At 39.7% G+C, this 24615-nt stretch overlaps 1 protein-coding gene across 1 annotated transcript in view; it reads right to left on the minus strand.

Moving 5' to 3' along the window:
* Window positions 1-21547, minus strand: part of LOC140228874 (follistatin-related protein 5-like) — a 61612-nt gene extending 40065 nt beyond the window's left edge. The window contains exon 1 of the mRNA XM_072309143.1: window positions 21207-21547. Coding sequence (XP_072165244.1) covers window positions 21207-21296 — 90 coding nt within the window. The 5' untranslated portion in view covers window positions 21297-21547. The remainder of the gene's footprint in view (window positions 1-21206) is intronic.
* Window positions 21548-24615: the final 3068 nt, after the last annotated feature.

Consider the following 24615-nt stretch of genomic DNA (forward strand, 5'->3'; position numbering starts at 1 on the left):
AACATTGACGTCAGTTCTCGAGTGTTTCTGTCAACCAGTGAAACCTCGCCCCTAAACTCCTTCCTCAGTGCATGTTTATAGGCACGAAAAGCTTTCTCTCTATCGCATATAGCAAAGAAACAAAACAAAAACAAAACTAAACTAAGGCGCCCTGCTGACATGCACGTTGCGAAGGTGATTTGACCCCGAGCAGGTGTTTGGGGCACGACGTACCATTTTCATTAACGTTATGACGCTTTGAGGCAAACAGGAGTCAGCGAGGGGATGTTTCGGACTCGTTACCCAGCGCCGATGAATCGATGATTGATATTTGTGTGTCCGGAGCAATATCAATTTCTCTTGTCATATTATTATGTCAGCGTGTGTGTTCATTCTATGCTGAACATGCTTTGTTTTTAGTGTCGCGGTTTTTTGTTTTTTTTTCTGTTTAGTATCGCACTATACGCGCCTGTCAATTAGACAACGCATTGATAATGGTTTGCACTGATAATTAGATGAGTGCACTTACCGTGCGCTCATCTAATTATGATAAATACTTTTAATCAGACAATCCTTCTAGTAGGTATTTGTTGTCCTTGTTTCAGTTTTGAGTTTGCTTTGTTTTAATTGATATGTCACCTCACAGTCATTCCAATCACTTGAATGATACAAACACGTGTTAATTGATCAATAATCCCAAGGCCATCAAGCACGGTAAAGCTATAGCACCATTGACATTGAATATTTGCCAATCATGTGGATAGCGTTAATCGTTATGAAATTAATATTAATCTGAAGAATACAAAGGCCCTCGTGTGCGCGCGCGCACACACGCACGCACTCACTCACTAACACCCAAGTAGACACAAATTACACATCATACAGACACGCACAGAAGTCTTTATCACACTGTTTTATGTATGGGTATGTGTCTGCGTGTGCTTGTGACTTCAAATGCAGACGCTGTGCGACCGGTGCAAAGGGATTTTCTGCCGCACCTTCCTTCAGTCTTATTCGCGATGCACTGATTTTTTCTCACTTCACACGAACAGATAGTGTTTTCCGGAGTCAGAAAAAAAAAAATCGCGAAAGTGGAAAATCTATATCGATCGCGTGTGGTTCATCATACGCATAAACGCACTTGCACACGACTTTTTGTTCTGCACAAAGTCGCAGGTCTTGTACGATATACACATCAGATGACACATCAGATCAAATTTATTTTTCCTATTTTTTTTTCTAAAAGAATGACCTCTTCTGAGACAGACGCGGTTGAAGAGTAATATACCGGATAGAAAACATCAGATGCAGACCCCGGGAATTCTGCTTAGGTCTTGCACAGGAGGGAGGGGGAATTACATAATCAAAGAGATTCATGTTGGATAAACTTCTTTACGCACACATAGCAGTCTGCCCAGACACTGATGAGTGTACAGGGTCAAACACACACTATAACACATACAGTTATAACACATAGAACTATACTGCTGCTAAATAACGTACGTGAGGACAAGCACACATTGAATGGATCATGAGTAATCAAATTTTGAGTAAATTCTGTTATCTCCATTCGCCACTCTCATTGATACGTAGACATGCTGAGGTGATATCCATCGAAAAAGAAGTGCAAAAAACGGGAACATGAGTTTCGACAACTAAACATGTGATTGATAACAATTTATTAAGAACAATCTTCCATTCATGTCTTTACTCCTCTTGCATTTTCACAAAGAAGAAAAAGGGAAAAAATAAAGTTAATAATGATAATAATGATGATAATGATACCATAATATCAATAATAATGACGGGATAAAGCTGTGCCCTCCCTTACAAATCGCTCTTAACCCCACTTCCCTTCAACCATGTTACACAACTACTTATTTCTCGTTATAAACATATTGGTTGCCCACTGATCAAGGCATGTGTAATATATAATAGTATATAAAAAAAAATACTTTCCCGCGGGAACAAACATCTCCCTTGTGTCGGTCTCAACACTAACCACTTCTGACTTCTCTCTCTCCAATACTCCACATGCACGTACGCTTGCGAACACGCATGCACGCACGCACCTATACGCAAGGACTCTCCTACTGTTTGTCTTTAATACGTGTCGTCGTCTATACGTGTCTTGAAGCGGGGTAAATGATTTACAGACACGTTCGGGGCACTGCGGATGTTGGCATTTGGGACGCGTGCTTGTGGCTTTCGACCGACTCGTATAGAATGTTCTTCGAACAGATCCCTCCATCAATAACGGAGCTGAACACATTCGGAATATTTAGTTCGAAACATCAAGGAAGAAAAAAATAAGCACACAATACCTCCATTATCACACGATCGGGGATAAACAGTTACTTCTGAACAGGCACCACTCTGTATAAAATACAAAGTTGTTTCTCTTCAGCTATAGTAGATTTAACCATCGTGGCAAACTAATGCTGTTCTAAGGTATGACGTTAACCTATACAGACGTCAAATTTTATCTTCTGAAGATGTGAACAAACAGCATTATCACGGACAAGAAAAATCTATGTCGGTCATTGTGCAAGTCTGATTGACGTATCATATAGTAAGACGTATCATATTGAGGCGAGGTATGATCATATTATTTTAGAGATGAAGTCCTTCTACATTTTTTTTTTATTTTTGAATATCATCATCTCTATCTGATATGAGAAGAAGGCGCTAGAGACGAAACAAGGGACTTGATTTTTCATTGGACGCGGATAACCAGAGGCTCTCAGGCGGGCTTATCGGGAACACATTTTTCATCAACCAATTTGCATTTTCAATGAAATCGTCTTTTAGCATATTCTGACATTTAGGCTCCTTCCCCCGTTGCAAATTGAAGCCATTGAACGCTTCGCTCTTGCGTTACGGAATTGATTTTGGCGGAGCTTAAAGAAAGGGGGGGAAAAACACTGCCTGGGTTTATATCATAAAACGCGCGTTCCCAGACGTTGGGCCCATCTCGTAAACTAATAAATTATGGCAGACTGCGAAACATTTTTGCTCGTTGACGCTGCAGAATTGAATACATCCTCTGTTCCGTGAGCATCAAGTTATGCACAAACTAGGAATCATGTCGTTTTCATTAACAAAGAGAACAGACAAGATGGCAATGTTTATTCTCTCTCTTTTTGCATCTTATCAAACTATTTATTCAAAATATATAGACATAAGGCAGAGACCGAGATAGAAAGAATGAAAAAGAGAAGCTGATAAATTGCAGAACAAAGGTTAAATTTTCTGTTCATTTTCTCTTTAACGTAATCATGAAAGAGGGTACAGGATGTGCGACGTGAAATAAAATTGCATTTGTTGAACTCATTGTTCTCTTTCGGAAAAGTTCAAAAATATCAAATGCATAATCAGGGAAATGAAATCCCATCACTGGTAATTAATCTTAACAATAATAGCAACCTATATTTGAAGATAATTCCCCTTACTTCTAAAAGAACTTTCCTTTCATTCTTCTGCTGCTGAAAATCGGTCAGGAAAGGAAACTACTTTAATAATCTTTCCATACTCAAAACAATATATATGCTGCGGGCGATAAGGAAAAACATTTTAAAAGAATGTCATGAGGATTCAAAGGACCCATCTATTTTATGCAGATTCTCTGAGGAATTCGTTTTGTGTTCGTTTTTTTTTAATACCATTGCTGACATCTTCAAATATATTTGATTCAAGCCCACTTCTTTTCGCTCATCCTAAAACAGCAGAGTAATAGCTGTCTCTCTTTTTTTTTATCACTCCAACATCTCTATGTGTTTGATGATCAGAATGATCAGAATGGTGTAGTTGGTGCTTGACAGAGGGCATGCTACATATAGACAAAATGAAAATTGTCAGTAATGAACGGTTTGAAGTTGTATATCATAACTTAAATAGTAAATCTTTTTATATGCAAATACAATAGAGACGTATCTATTTGAAGTGTGATAACAGGTATGCCTTAAATTGAGTAACACGCTTTTACTCCTTGTAAAATATTCAGATCTATATAGAGAATTGGCGACAAATAAAAATATGACCTGTTAACTATACATGATATTGTGTCATTTTTCTCCCTCTATTTGAGGTTCTGTTTTAAAGGGAAGTTGGATCAATCATGGCAACAGTAAAGACAGATAAACATCCCCCTATACACACACATACATTCACACACACACACACACACACAAACACACACACATTTTCACACACAATAATACATCAAGGACGAAAAAGTGGCCCAAGCTCTCAATATAGGTGTTGCATACATTATAGTCACAAACAGGGAAACTCTATGGAAAAGCTGTCACAGCACAGCACCGCGTTAATGGAGATTTTTGTCCCTCCGGGGTGTTTACGTCGAGATATCTTGGTATTCTCGCTACTTTCTCTCAGATCTTTCCGATTTCCATATTTGTGCCTTTTTTTTTTCCTATTACGGAGTGTTACTTACCGAAGGGATTTATAGTCCGCTTCGTGACTTTCAGTTGGCATTTCTCTTTATGACCACTGGATGACATACGTGACCTACTCTTCTTGGAAAACAGACCGTGAAAGCTGTTTCCTTTCTTCCCCACCCCCTTGTTTCTTCTTCTTCTTCCTCCTCCTCCTCCTCTTCTTTTTTTCTTCTTCTTCAATTCTTCTTCTTCTTCTTTTAAAGCAGCATTCAGAATTAATAAATCCTTTTGGCGTCAAACAGACACCCACGATAGGAAATTAGGTTCGAGTGATTTCTGGGGATTTCGTGCCTTAAAGAAGTGCTCCAAGTTTTTTTTTTTTTTTTTTTTAGAAACTGTTAGTCATAATCATATCCGTATCCTTCTATATTCCTTCTTCCTCCTCATTTTACAGTGATTTTAGAGAGATAGAAAGAGCCGATAATCCATCATCATGTTATCTGAAAGCTTGCTCTGTGAGAAGTTCTAGGTTCGATGATTTGCAGTTCCCCATGACGTAAATAATTTTTTTCTATTTCAATTTTCAATTTAAATTTCAATTTATTTTCATATTTCTCGATGAAAAATTACATCAAATATAACAAAACTAAATGAAATACATGACATACATAGAATATTGCAAATATATAAAACTTAATAGTGGTCGATCTGTGAAGTTTGGAATCTGTGAATGAATGCTAAAGAAGTATGAATGTTAACTGTTGCTCCTAAAAATGAATTATACACCTTGTGATAGCAAAACATGGAATCTTCTTCATTTTATATAGCTTCATGCTCCCTTATATTGTTCTTTAAAAGAAATCTACACAGCGGTACTGCAAGACATCAACCTGTCGGCGTATGAGTTTATTTCACAGACTATTTCATGGCAGCTGACGAATCCTTTGTGCAAAACATATCAGATAGGAAGAAAAAGAGGAATAAGCTGCCTTGATCTTGCGACAATATGGACAAGAGATGTGTACATCAATAAGAATTAAGTGTGAACATCTGAGAGGGCCGCATCTCCATGTCTTCTATGCACAGTCTAACAGAAAGAAAGAAAAAAAAAATCCCACACTATATTGATTTCGATGTAAGCGCCGTCAAAACATGGTTAGACGAATTGCTTTGCCATCGATTACACTGGGTGATATTTTACGTCTTCTTTTTTCCTCCCTTGCTACAAAATAATACCTCTCGTGACAAATCAGGTTATACTGGCGGGTACATCGCAATCGAGTTCTTTAGGCGGCTCTCCTTTGAGGAATATAGTGTACCCATCAGGGTGGAAACCAATCCACTCAGCGTCTGTCTTCATTTCGATTTCTCTTGTCACTTTTTAGATTTTTTTTTTGTTAGAGTTTCATTATGACAATGTTTTTCGGCAGGTTTCAATACAACTGTCAGAAACAAAAGGGTAGCATTGTCCTGAGAAAGGGAAAAATCAATGTGACGCTTTTCAGGCGTAGTATAACAAAGAAAAACAGTTTTTAAACTTTCAATGAAACGCTGTTTGTCTTGAATGTTATAATTTGCCTCAGGAACTTTTATTTTTCAGAGGAGACATTACATAGACATCTATGTAACCTGACTGAAAATATCAAATGCAAACGATTCATATGCCACAGTTTACCTCAAACAGACGAAATCTGTTTGCGTTGACGCATTTTGCTTCATAGGTTGATATAGTGGTAATAATCACAAGTCTTCGAAAACTGAATTTACCTCATGAAAAAAGATTCAGATGTTCAATCTTGATGGAAATGCATTGCTATATGGGTTTAGTATCTGCTAATGGATACATAGTAAATGACTTGCAGTATTACCCACTTCATTGATATTGCAATGCATTGATTTCAGAAAGATGACTTTCACAACAGTATTCAAATGTTTAATGATGACGTCTGGCTGGAAATTTCCTTTAGTATTCTCTGTCGGCTTTTGTTGGGGTTTTTTGTCTTTATCGTCTCCTCGTGATGTTAATAATTGGAAAGTTAGCAATATAGTACTATGTCTATGGAAAGGAGAAAGTAAAACAACAAATATACTGCTCATTCCAAAACTTTGGCATGGAACTTGATACAACACAATTCACTCCGTGGCACCTTATTGCGAGAGCTTATCATCGTGTATATGAGAGAGAGAGTGTGTGTCGTATACATTGGTGCTGATTATTGTGTAAATGTATCCTTCATGTACCCTTACATCCATAACGTGACGTTTTTTCTTCAGCGGGTAATGTATATCTCTTTCCCCCAGATAACGTGTGGGCATCTGCTCGCTCTGGGCGCTAGTTTCTCGCTGCGGCACGCTCTTCAGGAGTATCGGATTATCATCTCATTTTGTCTCTCCCACTCTCCATCCCTCTTCCTCTTAATCTGTACACAAAGATCTCTCTCCATCTTACTTTTTGTCTTTCTGTCTCCTTGTCTCCATCTGTGCCTATATATGTTCTCATATATAGCTGTAATCTCCTTCTCTCTCCCGATAGGTCCACCCAAAGTCACAATCGTTATTGATATCGTTTTGTATTTGTACTGTAATGGAGAAAACCCCAGCATCTTGATGAAACAGAGAGACGTATTCTTATCAAATCTTGTTTCCCCCGAACAGATATAATCCCGGTCATATTTGAAGTCTATAGGTGATGCTTAACAGCTGACAGCAACTTGATGAAACAAGAGACATAATATTCTTAATCAATCTGGTTTCCCCGAACTGATATGATCTCGGTCACACTTTGAAGTCTATAGGTGACGCTAAAAGCTGATAACCTAAATGATGATAATATTATTGCCAAGCGAAAGATTTTAGTGACAATGATATAGAGGAAGATTTTGGGCAGCTGTTCACCTCCTCTCCCATACCACTCCTCTCTCACTTTCATCTCTCAATACTCTCCCTTGATATATAACTGTTATCTCTCACACACAACCTCTTCCTTTTGCTTCTTCCATTCTTCTCAGTGTCTTTTATTTTCTACACTTTTCAAAAAAGTAGGGAACAGGACGACAGCGATGTCAAAATTGCTCTAACCATTTAGCATCTGATGGACAGTGCATGCGGATTCCTTAAAACAAACTTCTGTACGATTCAGGGGATGACCGTGAAGATAAACATTGCTTCCTCCTTTCCCGTCAGACATATCGAAGTTGTGGGTTGATCGATCTCTTTCCCTCACGACATCTCAAACAATCACAGGAGAAACCTAGTAGAAAGAAATCACAGCCTCCGTGGACCCTTCACACATAGAATCCCCCCCCCCCCAAGTTGAATTTGATGATATAGACCTAAAGTTGTGCTATATGTGGGTTTTTTTTTTGTTAATTGTCTCTCTCTGTACAAATTAATTTGTAAGATCGCAACTGCTGATCTACATTTTTGACAAACATGTGGGGGAAAAGGAACCAATGAGAAGCGAACCTGCCATTTTCTACCTTCCGGGCAGCAACAGTGTTACCAGGCTATATCCCTGGTTGCCGGCAGTGATACGATGAACATATTACAAACCCAGGCTCTGAAATTCCGACATTATTTTCAGTGGTTCAAGGCGGACATGCAAGACATATTAAATGAAAGCAAGATATTATAAAAGCAAATGCTTTGTACAACTTCATTTTTACAGAGGAAGACAATTGATTAAAAAAATCATAGCACGTCTGCACCCCGCTGCTTTAGCAATCTCTTGCTTTCATTCAAGAGCCAGGCTTCTTACAACATTTACCTCGGTTTCTTCACGAATTGATTGTGAAAATTATATTACAGGCACGCGCCCATTCTGTGGATGCGTATGGCTAAGATTCAATTTACGCCATGATAATAGGATATGAATTCGTCAACACATCGAGGCGTGCGAGAATTCGAGGATACTGCCATGAGGAATACTATGAGGCCCCATCACCGCTTTGACCCAAAATCATAAGATATATAATCAACGTCGAATCTAAAAGGTATATACAATATCTCTCCTCTTCCATCTCTCCCTTTCTCTCCCTGGGTCTCTCACTCTGTTCTTCTTTTCTCCTCCTCACTTTCCTCTTCATCTCCATCATCCATGCTACCAGACACCGTTGGAAGACTTAACCTGTTCATGGGGGGGGGGTGCAGAGAAGGAAGAACACAGACAGTTTAAAAGGGAAATACTCTTCCTTTGCTCGCGGGACCAAATTTACGAGGAAGAGAGGACGAGAGAGATGAGGTTCCTAGGGATGAAAGATCGTGAGAGATGGGATGGTATAGAGAGAAGCCCATCTACATGCCAACTTCAAGTTTCATCTGGAGTGGTGTGATGAACGGTTATATGCGAACCCGTTTTCTCGAGGATTCTCGCCAACCTCCCCGCTGGGGAGGAAGAGGAATGTGGTCGGGAATAATGAAAGGCGCAATGGGAGGCTCAGATTCATGCGTGTCATGCATGATGTAGAGTGCTTGGTTGTGTGCTAGTGTGTGTGTGTGTGTTAATTTTTGTCAGTGTATATAGGTTCGTGCGTGGGTGGGTGTTTGTGTTTATTTGGTGTGTGTGGGGGGGTGTTTGAGAGTGAGTGTGAGCCTGAGTGTGAATGGGAATGTAAGTGCGTATGTGAGTGTGAATGTGACTGTGAGTATGAGTGTGAGTGTGGGTGCGGGTGTGGGTGTGAGTGTGTGTGTGAATGTGGGTAGGGTGTGAGTGTGGGTATGGGTGTATGAGTGTGAGTGTGACTGTGAGTAGGAGTGTGAGTGTGAGTGTGAGTATGAGTATGAGTATTTATGAGTGTGAGTGTGAGTGTGAGTATGAGTGTGAGTGTGGGTGTGCATGTAAATGTAAGTGTGAATATGGAGGCAAATGCTAATGTGAATTTGTAGGTATTTACCCCATTGCATATAAGCAGTGATAAGGCATGGGTGTCGTGTCAACATGTGAATGCTTTCATTATTTTATAATCTTGAGGAAAAGATGCCATGGAAATGTTCTCCCAAACGTCAACGCAATCGTGGTGAGGTCCCCTCTGTAGAACAGTAACAGCTGTAGATAGTCCTGTGTCATAAGAGACAGCACAAACAACCACTCAAAGAGGATCAAATGTTTTGTCATGATTAATGTCTGTGTTGCGTTAATAATTCATCTAGTGCTGCGTACAGCACTTGATGAATTAAGATAAGTACAGCCCTCTTGTACCTCACTATGACATACAGCATTTATGATTCCTGCAGCCCTCTTGTATATTATATACGTCACTATCAAATAAAGCCGGCCATTTCTTCAAGCTATGATTCACATGGCGGCCAGTTGCACTGATTTCTCTAGACATTTTATACCGACTATGCTCTTCCATAATGCAAACATATTTCAAGTGCATTTATTCATTTTTGTTTTGAGTTAGTTATTTGTTGTTATCTATGCATTTTATTACATTTGATTCGTCCTGTTGTCAAAATGACAGTATTTTGTTGTAACATATCATGTATCACCTGCATGCAGAAATACAGTCCTTCCTTAAATAGGGAAGCAAAAGTAAAATAAACCAAGATATGGAAAAGTGGAAATCTTTTTTGAGCGCCAGGGGTTATACAGACATTTTTCCCCAAACTCCTGCGCCTTTTCCACGCTATGGCTTGGAATAAAATGAAAATTGCATCAGAGGTCAGAGTTCTATTACCGTTATTACCATCGATAGAATCATGGCGGATGAGGCCAAGCTTGAGAGGTAGTTAATATTTACCACAACAGCATCGCAGTACAAACGTTCTACCTTCACAATTGATCTATGTAATGAGTCTAATCAATGACTGTCATGGTTACAGTACAATATCAGGACCGCTTCGTTAAACTCGAGCGGTATTGCCCCATCACACACAATCATATAAGGCTAATGCAGCGCCCTCTATCCGTGCTTAAATGGGGTAAAATCAAGCCTGAATAACTTGTCTTGTTGTCATCTTATTGAGGCAGAAAACACATTTTCAATTAAAATACTGTTTTGGTCATTTCCCTGTGCCGCACCTCTGTGGTTATTTGCCTCTGCTTTTTGAGCCTGTCTGCACAAGGAACTCGCCGGCGGCGTTGCTCTTCGGGAGCTTGTCCCGCTAATCCACCAGGGTTTAGGGGCACTAGCGACTGTCAAAATACGCAGGTGCTGCAAGTCTCTACAAGCCTGATTAACCATCGTTTCCAATTATATACATGTAGTTCTAACGGATATATAAAGAAGGACATCTGAGAGACGGCCATACGACCTACAAAGTATTCACCAGTAACAAAGAGCGAATGATAAAAGGCATTTAAAGGTCGTTAACTCACCGATTTCTGTTGTTTCAATTACCACACAGTTTTATGCGAATCACTGAGAGCATTCGCCACTTCGAGAAGTGTTCATAAGTTCATGAGTAAAGCATATATTCTAGATAGGCCCTAATTAACGATTAGGAAATTAAAATGGGAGGGGGAGGCCAGAAGAATCAATCATAAATGTGTGTTTGCTGAAGTGAAAACGGAATGCATTGGTTGAAATGAAAATAGGTAGCGAAGAGCGTATAATGTTTGTGCAGTTTTTAAAATTCAAATACAAAGAAATAAAATGCAGCATGAGTGGACGGGTAAATTTAATCAAGCGTGACATGGTAGAGGGTTAAAATCTGCATTCTGAATCCTCCCACCCTCCCTTCCGTTATCAATGTCCCTCAAATATTCCTCTACTACTTTAATATCAGCTGAAGATAGCCGCCCCGGTGCGCAGCATCTGTACCCAATATTTTCCGTAGCTTTCAACAACACGATCTGCATGCCCGTGCGGAATCTCGAGACCCCCGGCTCCCAAGCCGAGCTCTTTTTAAATCACCCGTGAACTTTATACCCGCCTGTCCGTGACGTTGCCATCTCCTCGTAAATCACCGTTTTCACGCAGCGGCAGGAAAGGCTGGGGGATTTATATGCGACCGACGTAAAGGGTGATAGATTCGCTCGAGCGAACAAGAGGGGCGGGATGTGTGGAGAAAGGGGGGGGGGGGTTAAGTGGAGACGAAAGGTTTGTTTACTATAGGTTATAACTATATATAGATAATCTAATGGGGGGGGGGGGGTAGTTTCAAGGTAGCCGTTTCGTAAACTCTACTGCTGAATTTAACAACCTCCAAGGCAGGGTTTCGTCGCCTAAAAAATTTAGATGCCCGCCTTCTTATTTTTTTTTCTTAAAGTTAGCAATTTATGCCGACTATCGTCCGCATCGAAATATACAACTCCAGAACCATTCTCTCACATATTTGATCAGATTCCACGTCGAGCTAGAATAATTGATCGGAACATCACTGAGAAGAAAATCGAATCTCCGATGCAGTCCTGAGATTATGAGCTCGACTCAAGCTTTTCGATCTCAAGATCCTACGGGCAAGTCCATCATCGGACATCTCATTAAAATCGGGTTCCGTCGCGGAGGGTAAGAAAACATTCGACTCCATATTCATGCAAGGACTCCTAATCAAAGCAGACAACTTTCTTACAAGCTAGTCGCGGACTCGATCCCTATACTTATCACATTCAGTTATCACTTCTAGAGAATGTATCTGAATCGTAGATATAATAGTCTCCATTAAATTAGATTAATTGGTGATCATATTAAGCATATGAATCATGTATGAGAAACAATTTTTTAAGGAGTGGGGGTGCAAAAGTTTTCTTTTCAGAAGATTCTTCACTTTTCTAGGGGTCCTTTACGCTTCTTGCTTGAAACTACATGTGCGAGTCCAAGTAATTGCCCCATTGTGGACATTTGAGTACATCTACCATACCGAGTAGGTCTTGAACAGTTCAATATTCTTTTTCAGCATTTTTTTTTTCTGGTCAGCATGAAGCGATATGGTATGTGTAAAACCCAGGGTTGTGTGATGGAAAAGTGAGCGAGCGTCTTTCGAGCATTAGCTGTCTACAACATTTTGACACAACGTTGACGGGGTATTTGGCCGAAAACAAGATGTGCAGACTCTGATCGCTCAGAAAAGGCCTTACAGACATTGTGTCTAATCCGAAACATTGACAATATGTGCTCCATCCTTCGTCATCCATCGTCAGTGTATCTTTAATATTCTGAAATAAAGAAATTTCTTTCGGTTACACTTAACGACAATCCATTTTGGATAAGGAGAATTTGAAATCCAGAGAAAAAGAGGTATAGATATAATAGGTGGATAAATATAGATATCAAATACATTTCCATGGTCAGTACCAGATGCACCTGTTCTTCCCTTTCTATTAATGTTAGTTCATCCCGCTACACTCGTTCACTCTCTCTACTGTAAATACATTTATATGATATATATAGTATCTCATTACATCATTTCAGCGTCTGCTAACATGATAACGTTGATCGAAAGCCACATTCAAACTTGTGATAGATACTGGGAGGAAATTACTTTTAACCGGAGATTATACCGCAGCGTTTCATTCTTGCTTGGTTGCCTATAGCTTCCGGATGTTATTGGTCTCCGAACGGTCCTTGAGGGATGGTAACTCATCAGCAATCTTGCGACTACTTTCATCAGAGTGATTGCCTTCCTATAAAAAAAAAGAAAAAAAAAACAGACTAGGAATCGATGCAGTGTGCGGAGGTGCTGGGCGCGCGGAGCTGTGTCAATAGCTTCTGCGGTTGGAAAGCTAAATTGATGCGCGTGTATCAATTCGACAGGCAAAAAAAAAAAAAAAAAAAAGAATCTGAGTGGCAAACGCGAAGCATCAGAAACCAAGGACAAGAGTGATTACATATAGCCGAGTAAATTATGAAATATGTTTTATGTGACATCCTGCTTATGATTTCTGGAGCCCTTCTCCCCTCCCCCCCCCCCCCTTCCCTCTCTGTCTCTCTTTCTATCCTTTCCCCTCCCCATTCCATCTTCTCTTGACCTTTCTCTGACCCTACCACAAATTGAATCGATAGCTGAATATCGACACAGCTGCATTACCATTAAGGTTGCGAATTCGAAGCGTACGAAACATCACGATTCCAAGGTAGCAGAGCTTTAGACGAGGAGTAGAGAATAACCAGTGTACTTTTACGTCTAGTAAAATAGAATTAACACTATGAACAGCTAGAAGGGTCGTCTCGTTCTGAAGCAGTATCATGAAGACCTGCACGATGAAATATTTGGCTACCTCTCTTCGGTCTCCCCTGGCAAGACGCGCGACTTCTACTCAGCTGAAACAATATTTCGATGACAAGCAACCCGGTGCACCATGACATAACTCTCTTATTGTTCTCTGAAACGTTTCTAACCGCAAAAAGTACAGTCTTTGCTTAAATGAATACGACACGTTGGCAGTAACATGTCAATGTGAACACCAAGACTATGAACGATTGAGAGAAGATTCTTCTTCCTATACGTGGGCGTAATTTAATTGGGAGGCAATCTAGACAGTAAAGTAGTGCGCCATTTTGCAAACGTCATTCTTTCTCTGTCATCACATGACCTGGGTTTGTTTGTCTCCGCTGGTCGTCTGCATTGCCTGGCTGATGAACTTTTCCAAACACGTCCGGCAAATTCCCGCGCCAAAACCTGAACGGGATGACGATAGAGCTATACAGGCTAGCTGGAGAATCCTCACCCACGTTTTTATTTTGGCGCATTGAGATTTATTGTCATATGTATTATTATCTTTGTTCTATGTGACCTTCGACCTATAGGCATTTACCTGTACTCTTTTTGAGACAAGGAGTCCCAAATGATAACAGTATCTGTGTGTCCTCGGTTTGGGGCAAGCGTTATCTCCTCATCAAAGTCAAGTGAACCGAGATCGCGATCGAGATCAATGAGATCAATATCGAGTTGGTCGATATCATTTCATGTTTGTGGTCGTTGGTTGTTGTTTTTTTTTTTTTCGCTGTCTTGATTAGAGTGATGTTATTACCTTCCTCTGGTAATCACAGAGATGATCAATTAACATCACGTTACGTAATAGATTCCGATCGATTGTTAGTTTACGAATGCCACAGCCATGGAGGGAAGAGGATGTTGATTGTTGAAACCATGTAGTGTTTACTCAATGTACAATATGACACACGGACGGTTTTTGCTGTGTGCGTTTTCGTCCTTTGTATAATTTTTCGTGACCGGTTATATGGAGCTAGAGTACGAGCATACTATTTCCTCTTCGATTCATTTTCCATTGCTGATATGATGGCTGGAAATAGCCCATATTCAGCTGGACTAGCTGGTCTTCCATGGGGTCCATATGGATGTGAGGGGGATCACTTCAACGGGTTATAGACCCCGTTATTTGCGATGAATAAAGGATCTTTTACGTGCATGGGTTGTTACTCTCATACCGCCCTATAAGATAAGACATCAGTGTGTCTGAAAATCTCTCCCTCGAAAATAATCACGTTGGAAGCCATATTCCAGCTGCAGTTTTATTGGCTTCGAACAACAACTAATGAATGTGCTGATACAATGTAGACCTAATTGCATTCTTACTATCATCGCTGTGTAACAATAAGCACCCTCGTATACCATTTTGATTACCGGTAACTATATAACAGCATAGTAAGTTGACAGTATAGTTGTAGGCGTAAATAATTTGATATGATTGCGTCTTTAGCGCAGTTCATAGAACAAAATAATTATCGTATTCTTTTGATATATTGCTCTATAAAATAGAACGGAAGTCATGATGCATTATAAATGGACGTAATTATGACCTAACAAGTTCCCTAATTTTTTCCAAAAAAAAACTTGAAGAGTGCTTAGAGATATTCCAAACATCAGGTGCAGCAGGAAGTTAAGTGTTCTGTGACAGGTTGAAGGTATTTGTTCATATCGGAGTGCTAAGACTAACCGATATAATTTTGCAGATAACTATCCCCACGGTATAAAATGCTAGTTCGGTGAGGATGGAAATTCTGCATAATTAGTGTCCATCCCTCCCCGCCATAATATAACCATGCACACGCAGCTGGTATCTCGCACAACCGATACTAGCCATCAAGCGATACCAATGAGCGCGCATTGTAATAGCTACTGCTCATCTGCAGACAATTATCTGCGTCTTCCCTCATATTGTTCTCTCTCCCTTCCCCTCCCCTTCCCCTCCCCACCCCCTCCCTTTCTCTGGTCCATCTCTGAAACTGATGATTCATGCCAGATGATTGATCTATGCGACGATAATTTATCTGAATACAAACAGTGCATTCAACCCCACCTGTCGCTCCAAAGGCTTTGTCGCTGTTTATCCTCATTCTCCTTCCTCATCTTCTTATTATCATTCTTCTTCTTCCTCATCTTCCTCCTCCTCCTTCTCTTCCTAATCCTCCTTTTATCCTGTTGCGAGTGACGAAACATCCCGTTTCCTAAAACCCCCGCGGCATTTCGAAAACTGATAAAACAAACAAACAAACAAAAAGGTTGTCTTTTTTATATAAGATTTATTTTTTTCGAGATGAGAATAATAACTGCCAAGTCGCATGATGCACATAAAAAGATACGCCCTGTCATTATGCATCATTTTCTGTTTCGACAATATAGACTATTTAGGCATGTCGACAACATCCCTCGACGTAGGATATAATTATGACATATGTGATTCTAATACGGAACAATTTGCCCTTTAATGTACATTGCAATTACTATATGCAGGGGACACTCAAGGTCTATTATAATCGTGATGCGATATAGCCACCCGTCCTTAAACGCTCCAGATTGCTTAATTATAATTACCATAAGAAAGAAAGTAGTGATACACGTACTATGATAGTGAAAGTAGTAGTACGAGTGTAATTGCAGCAATTCCGGTGATGGTCATGTGGCCGAAGCAATATTTGAAGAAATTGAAGTAGAAGTAGCAGGTTGTTGTATAGTGGTATAAAATTGTATGTCCTTCTGTGTAACAGGATACTGATGAAACATGATTAATATTACATACACGAAACGTTTTCATCGTCTTAGATTTGTGATTATAAGTTGTAACTAAACAAAGTTTAAGTGATGAAATAATATTCTGTTAAAGCAGTCCATAAAACTATTGATTGCGTATAATAATTCGCATTGCAAAAACGCAACGATTAGCGTTGAAAAAAAAGTGGGAGTATTATACAAAACTGGAAATTTAGGTATAGAGCATGATAAGAGCTCTTGCGATCAGAACACAGAGAGGGGAAAAAAAACAACGTCTGTTTTTTTCAAGAAACCTAAGTGCCAGTAAATTGATAATTTTCTGTGCAGGTGCAAGCACGGTGTGTGTGGTAAATGCGGCATTGCACGCCGTAAATTGGTGTTTCAGCCACGTCAATAATGCACGGGGGTTTGTATGGAAAATTTTGTCGCTCAGGTACTATAAATGTAGCGCTGACTTACACCTTCGTTCGCCCTGTAAACTGTAAACCATACGGTGACAATTTGAACGAGAGCTGCACGTATAAGATATAAAACCAGTCTCTCCATTACGAAAGAGTAAACATTACATAAAACGGGTAAAAATCTAGATGTAAAATGTGGGCGTATGCATGCGCCGGGCATGAAATGTGCTCTTGTATGAAAAGGTATTACCACTGAGTCATTAATGATTATGACATTAAAACTTGGCCAAGTCAGATATAACTTGATGAAGCAATCGCAATATAAAATCGATTATATTATCATACTAAAGAATTAAGGGCTGAATGGTATATGTCTTAACACCTAGGATTGATTTCAAATTTGTTCCGCCTCATGGAGCATAAGCATACCCTTATGCGATGCATGCATGTTTTATTAAGGCGACTCCGTAACCTCGCTTCTGAACCAACTGTCCTGTAATTTGTATTCAATTGCGGAACTCTGCGCAATACAATTACCTCGCTTACACGTGTAGTGCACCGAATTCACGCGGGACTGTTCGCAGAAACTGAAACTACACGTATAAAATAGCATCGGCTTCTCATTACTAGGCAGACGACAGGGTGAAATGACCGCGAGCTTGTTAATACGGGCTTGATGTTCATCAATTCCCTCGCTCAGTCAATTCGTGGCAGAATGCAGCATCAATAGATGACGAAATGGTTAAAACACAGAGCGTTTTTACAGGCATCGTTCTACACTACAACAGTTTACTGTCGATTTGAGCACCAAACAATAACTTCGATTAGCATTAATGGAGCAAGCTGAATGAGAATGATCGCAGGGACACATTATCGTGTAAAGTGTCAACTTTGCAACAATGACGAAAATCACCAACAGAGTATTATTTTCATTAACAACAAAATCTGTACAATTCTTTTTTTGTTTCTTCCTACCATTTCATTTCTTGTCATGTTTGCCTCGTCATCAACTACACGTCGTTCGCTTAATACATTTTTTAAAACTTTGTTTCTCTCTTTTCGGCCTAATACAAAGCCATATTTTGATGTCTTTAGAAACAATGAAACCAAGAACCACTTCATAAAAGACTAATGAGAACTGATACAATGCTCACAAAGCTTCTATGCCGAATTGTCATATCATAGAAGTATAAAGGTAACACACACACACACACACACACACACACACACACACACACACACAAACACAAACACACAAACAAACACACACACATGATTATATTATGATGAAATAAGGCATTGTTTCTGTCTCTGATTTTGATTGGTTTGTGTTTTTTGATAAGCTTGTGACAGTGACACGGTCAGGAATTGTGGCGCCACAGAGAGGGCGCGCCATATTGATTGTACGTCAGTCTCACGAAAGACTGCTGTCAATCTCTGGAAAACCTAGCGACGAATCTGGCCTCAATCTCCTGGATTCTTTCTCTCTCCCCCCTCCCCCGCCCCACCCTCTCTATCTATCTATCTATCTATCTATCTATCTATCTATCTCTATCTATCTATCTATCTGTCTGTCTGTCTATCTATCTATCCATCCATCTATCTATCTACCTATCTATCTATCTATCTATCTATTTATCTATTTATCTATCTATCTATCTATCTATCTATCTATCTATCTATCTATCTATCTATCTATCTATCTATCTATCTATCTATCTATCTATCTATCTATCTATGTCTATGTCTCCCAAACTCCATCTCCCGGGCGAAATATCCGCTGTCCCTTGGAGGGATTTGCTGGCCAGTCGCGATATTGCCATCGATGTTTCATCCTATCATGGAAATCCCCTCACACGAGATTGCGGTATTTTAAAGGGACGCGGGACAGGAGCCGACCTCTTTTGGATTCACAGAATGAGTTTTGGATTCCGGTCTGTTGTCTTTACAGGATATATCACGCAAAATTTGGGAAAGACTAGTATTCGTAAGTTATCCTTAGAACGTCACTTTTGATCGATGACCGATTTTCAAGTGTCATAACATCGTCAGCATTAATTCATTATTTTTGTTTCCCTTCTTTCTTCACAAAATAGCCTTTTGTGGAACTGGAGACTTTATTACTATAATTCATAAGTGAAAGGTCTTACATTGGACCCCTGTACATTTTCCTTTTCTTTTGTAAAGTTTGATTTTGCTATGTTGTCTTTTAAATCGCGCAACGTTTACAGTCATTCTAAACTACATGGCATGAACATTGAGTTTGCGTGTTGAGATTCTAGCCTCGATTTTAGCTTTTCGCGGGAATCTCATGATAAAGTCAGAATAGACGAGATGTTCTGAAATCATGTGCACTACAAGACAACACTTCTGTCTTTGAGTGGTGAACACTTGAATCTTGGTTTCGAATTACCCTCGCGTAAACGTCGAATTCCCGATATTGTTTAATGGCAGGTGCAAGGAATGTGTAGAGATGATGACAATACGTTGTTATACGCCCAACAGTGCTTTGACTCATGTTGTTGTAACATTTTGCTTCCTGTTAAAGGAAGATAGATTGGAGTGCTCGTCTTACAATATTCCACGGTCGTGTGAATTCGTCTTCTCCTTCATTACATCAGTGCATAATATCTATCGCTTTTATAACAGCCTAACACAGTCCATGAGATTATAATATGAGAAGAAAATGTTTATTTCCTGAATAAGGGGACTGTCTTACGTGACGCACACTTCGTTTGCTCAGCAAGAAAATGTTTCAGTTTAATTGTGGCTTACATGATAATAATTGCGGAGTATCGTTTCCTTGACGAACCCATGAGCCGTCAATGATGATTGTGTGTGATTTCTTTTCATGTTAAAAAAAGTACAAATCAATATATTCTCAAACCACCATTTCCTCCACCCTCTGCGTGTAATGTGTGTGTCTGTGTGTGTATGTGTGTGTATGTGTGTGTATGTGTGTGTGTGGGGGGGGGGGTGGGCATTTTGCAGCCAGTCGACGAACTCAGGTATAAGTACTAACTGTGCATCCATAATACCCAAAATGATACTGAGTAGTAGGGCTATGGTACAATCTCTCTATCTCTCGAAATTTGGGCCGAGGGTATAACTGTAGCGTAATAAAAGCAGGATGGTGGCACCACCGTTTATAGCCGCATATCTTGCACTACAATATTATCACCTTTATTATCGTCATATCTTTTCCTATTCAAATATCAAGTACGGGTTAGACCTTTGTGGATATCATAACGACGATAATACTGCTGCTGATGGTAATGGTCATTATTCTTATAATCTTCATCATCATTACAGCAGTTATTATCAAAGTTACTCATGTACTTGCCTGCAGCAAAAATAATAAAGGATTCACTATTCGTTTCACATTCCTTTTTTTTTTATAAGGGAGTCATTAAATATAATGATAATCAGGGGTAGGAAAGAAACTTCAGATGCATGCTGTATGTTATGCTATAACATAAGATGAATGCTAACATTGTCATGATGTAAAAAGAAGAAAAAGTAGCATACACCGATCGCAACACATTAACATGATCAAATCTACCGTACATTATACAGCTACGAGGAACAAACTATTGTCAGTAGACAATGAAGATGCTTATCGAGGCCATTATTCTGCGGTTATTTTCTTGGTTCACGTTTGCATTTCATGGCGTTTTCGTGTCATTAAGCATCGCTCATCGTGTATTGAAACAGCTTCCGACTTTCCGCTCGCATAACTCTGGCGCCTTGAGAATTAATGAGTCACACGTAAACGTGACGTGACAAAGACATTTACGTGACGTGACAAAGACATGACTAAATGCAATACAATCCAGCTCTCACAGACACAACACAGACACATACAAACACACACACACACACACACACACACTCTCTCTCTCTCTCTCTCTCACACACACACTCACACACACAGCAATAAACCCAAACAAAACGTTTTCCCCTTTCAGCAGTAGTTGCCTGCGTGACCGCGCGATTGCTTTGAAACACTTTTCATCTTGAGTTTATAAACCCAAATGTAATTTTTTTTTCTCCTTTCAGCACTCTGACCAAACGAAGCGTTCTGTCCATTTTGTACTGCACGCTTGATTACTGTTGAGCGCAAACAACCTCCAGCAAGACGCAAGTGTATGATGATGGCGGAAAAAAAAGCTCTTGGGAATATTAACGAATGGGGAGAGCACCATATAACGTCTGCGTATGTGAGTGAGTACATTGTACGAACCATACAGCTTGCCTATGCCGAAATATCTGCTATGCTTTGATTTGTTTCACGATCATGTTTAAGAGCCATAATTTGCGTGCGCTGGATCTTCTTGAGGAACCATTTTGGTTTAACACTAGCCGCGTTTACAACATCGGCGTTTATCACTGCTAATCTATGGGCGGAAGACTAGGCAGTTGAGATAGAGAATTTGATGGATCTGCCGGCAAGTGGTTTTCAGTGGAGAGCAGGGATTGTACTGCACGCATGATATACGAAGACACGGATTTTTTTTTCTCTCTCCCACCATACCTTATTGTGGTGATGGCGATGGCGCTTTGGGCGCGCCTCCACGACGCACACAGCCACAGCCAACAGCACACCCACAGCGAACAGTCGCATCCTGATGCTGATGTTGGTTGAGATGAGGAGGGGAGGATGCCACAACTTCCCAATATGTTTAAGCTATAGAGGATGCGAGGTCGGATCCAACCAGCTGCCGGAATCACAACTCCTTCTCAATGCGACAACGGATATCCTCTGTCTAGATATTATGATCCAAAATGGTAGGGGGATCCCAGGCGCTGAAATACTCCCTCCGACGAAGCGGCTTCAACAACAGGGAAGTGGGGAGCCCATACACAGCATCTCTCGATGCATGCACAAGCTAGCATCAAGATTGGCAGGAGACCTAGGAATGGGGGCAGGAGTAGGTAACGAGATGGCAGATGTCGGGAAAATGGTGCGGCGCGCGCAGAGCGAAATGCGCGCGTGTTCGTTGTGTCTCATACAAGTAGATAATAAGTCTCCTGCGGGAGGCAAAAACCTCTGTTACGTTAAAGATTAATGACGTTAATATTATCGTCCTCTGTACATGCAACCATAGCAAAACAAAACAAAAATTAAAATGTGTGTTTGGTCACAGGAATATATGATTGCATTTTGAACAAAAATGGACTGCTCCGATGTCGAGGGTGGTCTAGTAGTCATTGAGGAAACGAATGGCTGAAATAAACTTATGATTATGACGTTGATATCAGTATTGCTAAACTCGATACTGATATATGTGTACTACATGTGTAATTTACCTCAAACTGACCACTGTTATAAAGACTTACGACAGTCACACGCAACCATACCACAGAAACTGAGGCCTTCCAAAGGGGAAAAATAGTTTCAAGCCATAACACTAATGATAGAAATATACAACTTACAAAATATATAATTAATGCATTTTTTTTTAATCAAAGTGTATTATTACAGAACTTTTGATAATAATGAATGTATATAAAAAATCACCAATATGATCTTTAGGATATGATTATCAAAGTATGTTGAAAAACGAATATGCATTTTTTAAGCTGAATACATAGCATTCATAAAGCTAATCACAGTCAATTTATAAGGTGAAACTGGTTGAAACTCGATGTCTGTGATCATAATTAGTATGCAGTTTAACCTAGAATGCGCTTTCCATATAATGTGATGACAACCTCGTGGCTCAACAATCCAGTTACAATTAGGGGGTGAGCTTTTGTGATCGATGTGTGTGTGTGTGTGTGTGTGTGTGTGTGTGTGTGTGTGTTTGTATCTGAATACGCGTGCACATCTTCTCTGTGTGCGTATTATGAGCGAGAGAGCAGGAGTGACGATCGTGTCTTTAAATCCAATATTGATGAGATATATACACATCAACGGAGGGTGGTCTCTTTAATGGTATGCAAAATTGAGAGCTGTGTATCGCCACTACGCGCGGGAGAGAAGTGGACGGCAGGCTGATTTGCATAGATGCATGCGGTGTATGACTGTGCCAGCATGAATCATCCAAGATCTTTGTCGGTCCATAGAAGCCATGCAGATGAACGCTGATCTATCTGAAGATTGTCCAACAGACAGAATTGTGTTCCATGTGATATTCTAATGCATTCGCATTGTTTGTTTGTGCGCATGCTTGCTTTTGCTTTACTTATACATTATATGCATTTTCCCCTAACAAAAAAAAAGAAAGAACACAAATGTCATCTACAAATTGATGTAAATTAAATTAATAACACAGCTTTCGATTAAAAAAAATAACATGAAATGGAATGACGTAACGTTGGTAAATGGTGTGTTGAGTTGTCTATGTCGAGTGGTTGTTTTACGTGTTTGTATATGTGTGTGTGTGTGTGTGTGTGTAATCATGAGAGAATGAGAGATGAATATATGTATATACAAATGTATATATATATATATATAAATATATATATATATACATATATATATATATATGTGTGTGTGTGTGTGTGTGTGTGTGTGTGTGTGTGTGTGTGTGTGTGTGTGTTCTGTAAAGAAGATTTTTTTTTCAATAAACAGTCGCCTTTATGCGTCATTTCTGGAATAATCTTCCCTTGTCTCTATTTTTCTCTATTATACATAACTACTACGTTGTATTAATCTCTAATATACATAATTATGTTGATATACAATACGTATTGTTTTTCTCCTCTCTTTCTCTTCTCTATCCCTTCTCTCTCCCCCTAGTTTCTCTCTCCGTTTATGTCTCCAATGAACTGGAAAGATTGTTCCTCCGTGACTTATGATGATGTCACCGTTTTAGAAATGCTTGCGGCCGTGAACTTTAAACACTGGTCACGTAGCAAAAAACAAAACAAAACACACAAACCAAAATAAAAAACGGACGAGGTAAGAAAGAAAAAAAACGAGTGAGGAGGGAAGACTGCCGTCGAGAGCCTTTCAGCATAGTTGCTTGTTAGACACGTCATCAAACTCTATATAGGTTTGGGTGTACGTGCGACGATTATTCTCAAATCTGTATCCAGTCTCTTGATGAAGGTATGTCTGATTAGTGGCAGACGATACGTGCTGTACAACAAAACAATGTTGTACACCAGAGATTTTTTTCCCACCCTATGTGGTCGTCCTTCGCCTCGGTACTCCTCGTCTCTACAATGAAAGCACAGAACTCACCTGAAGAGATCAAAGTAACTGCTTCTCCAATTTTTTCTTTCGCCATTCGTCCTTCCTTCTCTCCGTGTTTCTATTTCATTGTTTTCATAATTTATCTCCTTGATTTTGTTTACCTCCTTACCTAGCTTGAAGAGTATTTTTTATGACAAAATATATCAAGAAATTAATTAATATTTCGAAAAAAAAAAATCCCCACAGATTGACGTAACACAATAAAATGAATGAGTCACGCTTATTATAGACCTGACTGACCCTATGAAAGCAGGAGTCTCGCTTTCGTCTAGCATGCAAATTACAAATAGAAATGTCGCACACTAATATTCCAGACTGCAATGCCGCGTACTTTCGTGGTAGAAGTAACCTATTTTCTAAATACCATCTTCGGGCTTGTAGAGTTGTTGACCCGATTCCGGTCGTTCTTGCTGTATCGAAATTCTCTCCATGACTTGCCGGGCATATTATTGTGCCCGGATCGGTTTCGAGACTCGATTGGGAAATTCGCCCCATCCCCTGTATATCATGACGTTATCCAACCATTGTACTCATACAATACGAAAGAACAATCCTCCGCTGACACGTATATAGCATAATGTCGTCAGACGTTTCGGTTTAATCTTTGCCGCAGGTGAAGGTTTTTTTTTTTTTGCGTTTTTTTTTTCGTTTATACAAGCAGCCAGCAATGAACATGGACGTTTCGATTGATAGTCACTAGCATGATTCATCGTCAGAGCATAAACTGAAAAAAAAAATG

Source organism: Diadema setosum, chromosome 5 (genome assembly GCF_964275005.1).
Source record: "Diadema setosum chromosome 5, eeDiaSeto1, whole genome shotgun sequence".
Lineage (NCBI taxonomy): Eukaryota > Metazoa > Echinodermata > Echinoidea > Diadematoida > Diadematidae > Diadema > Diadema setosum.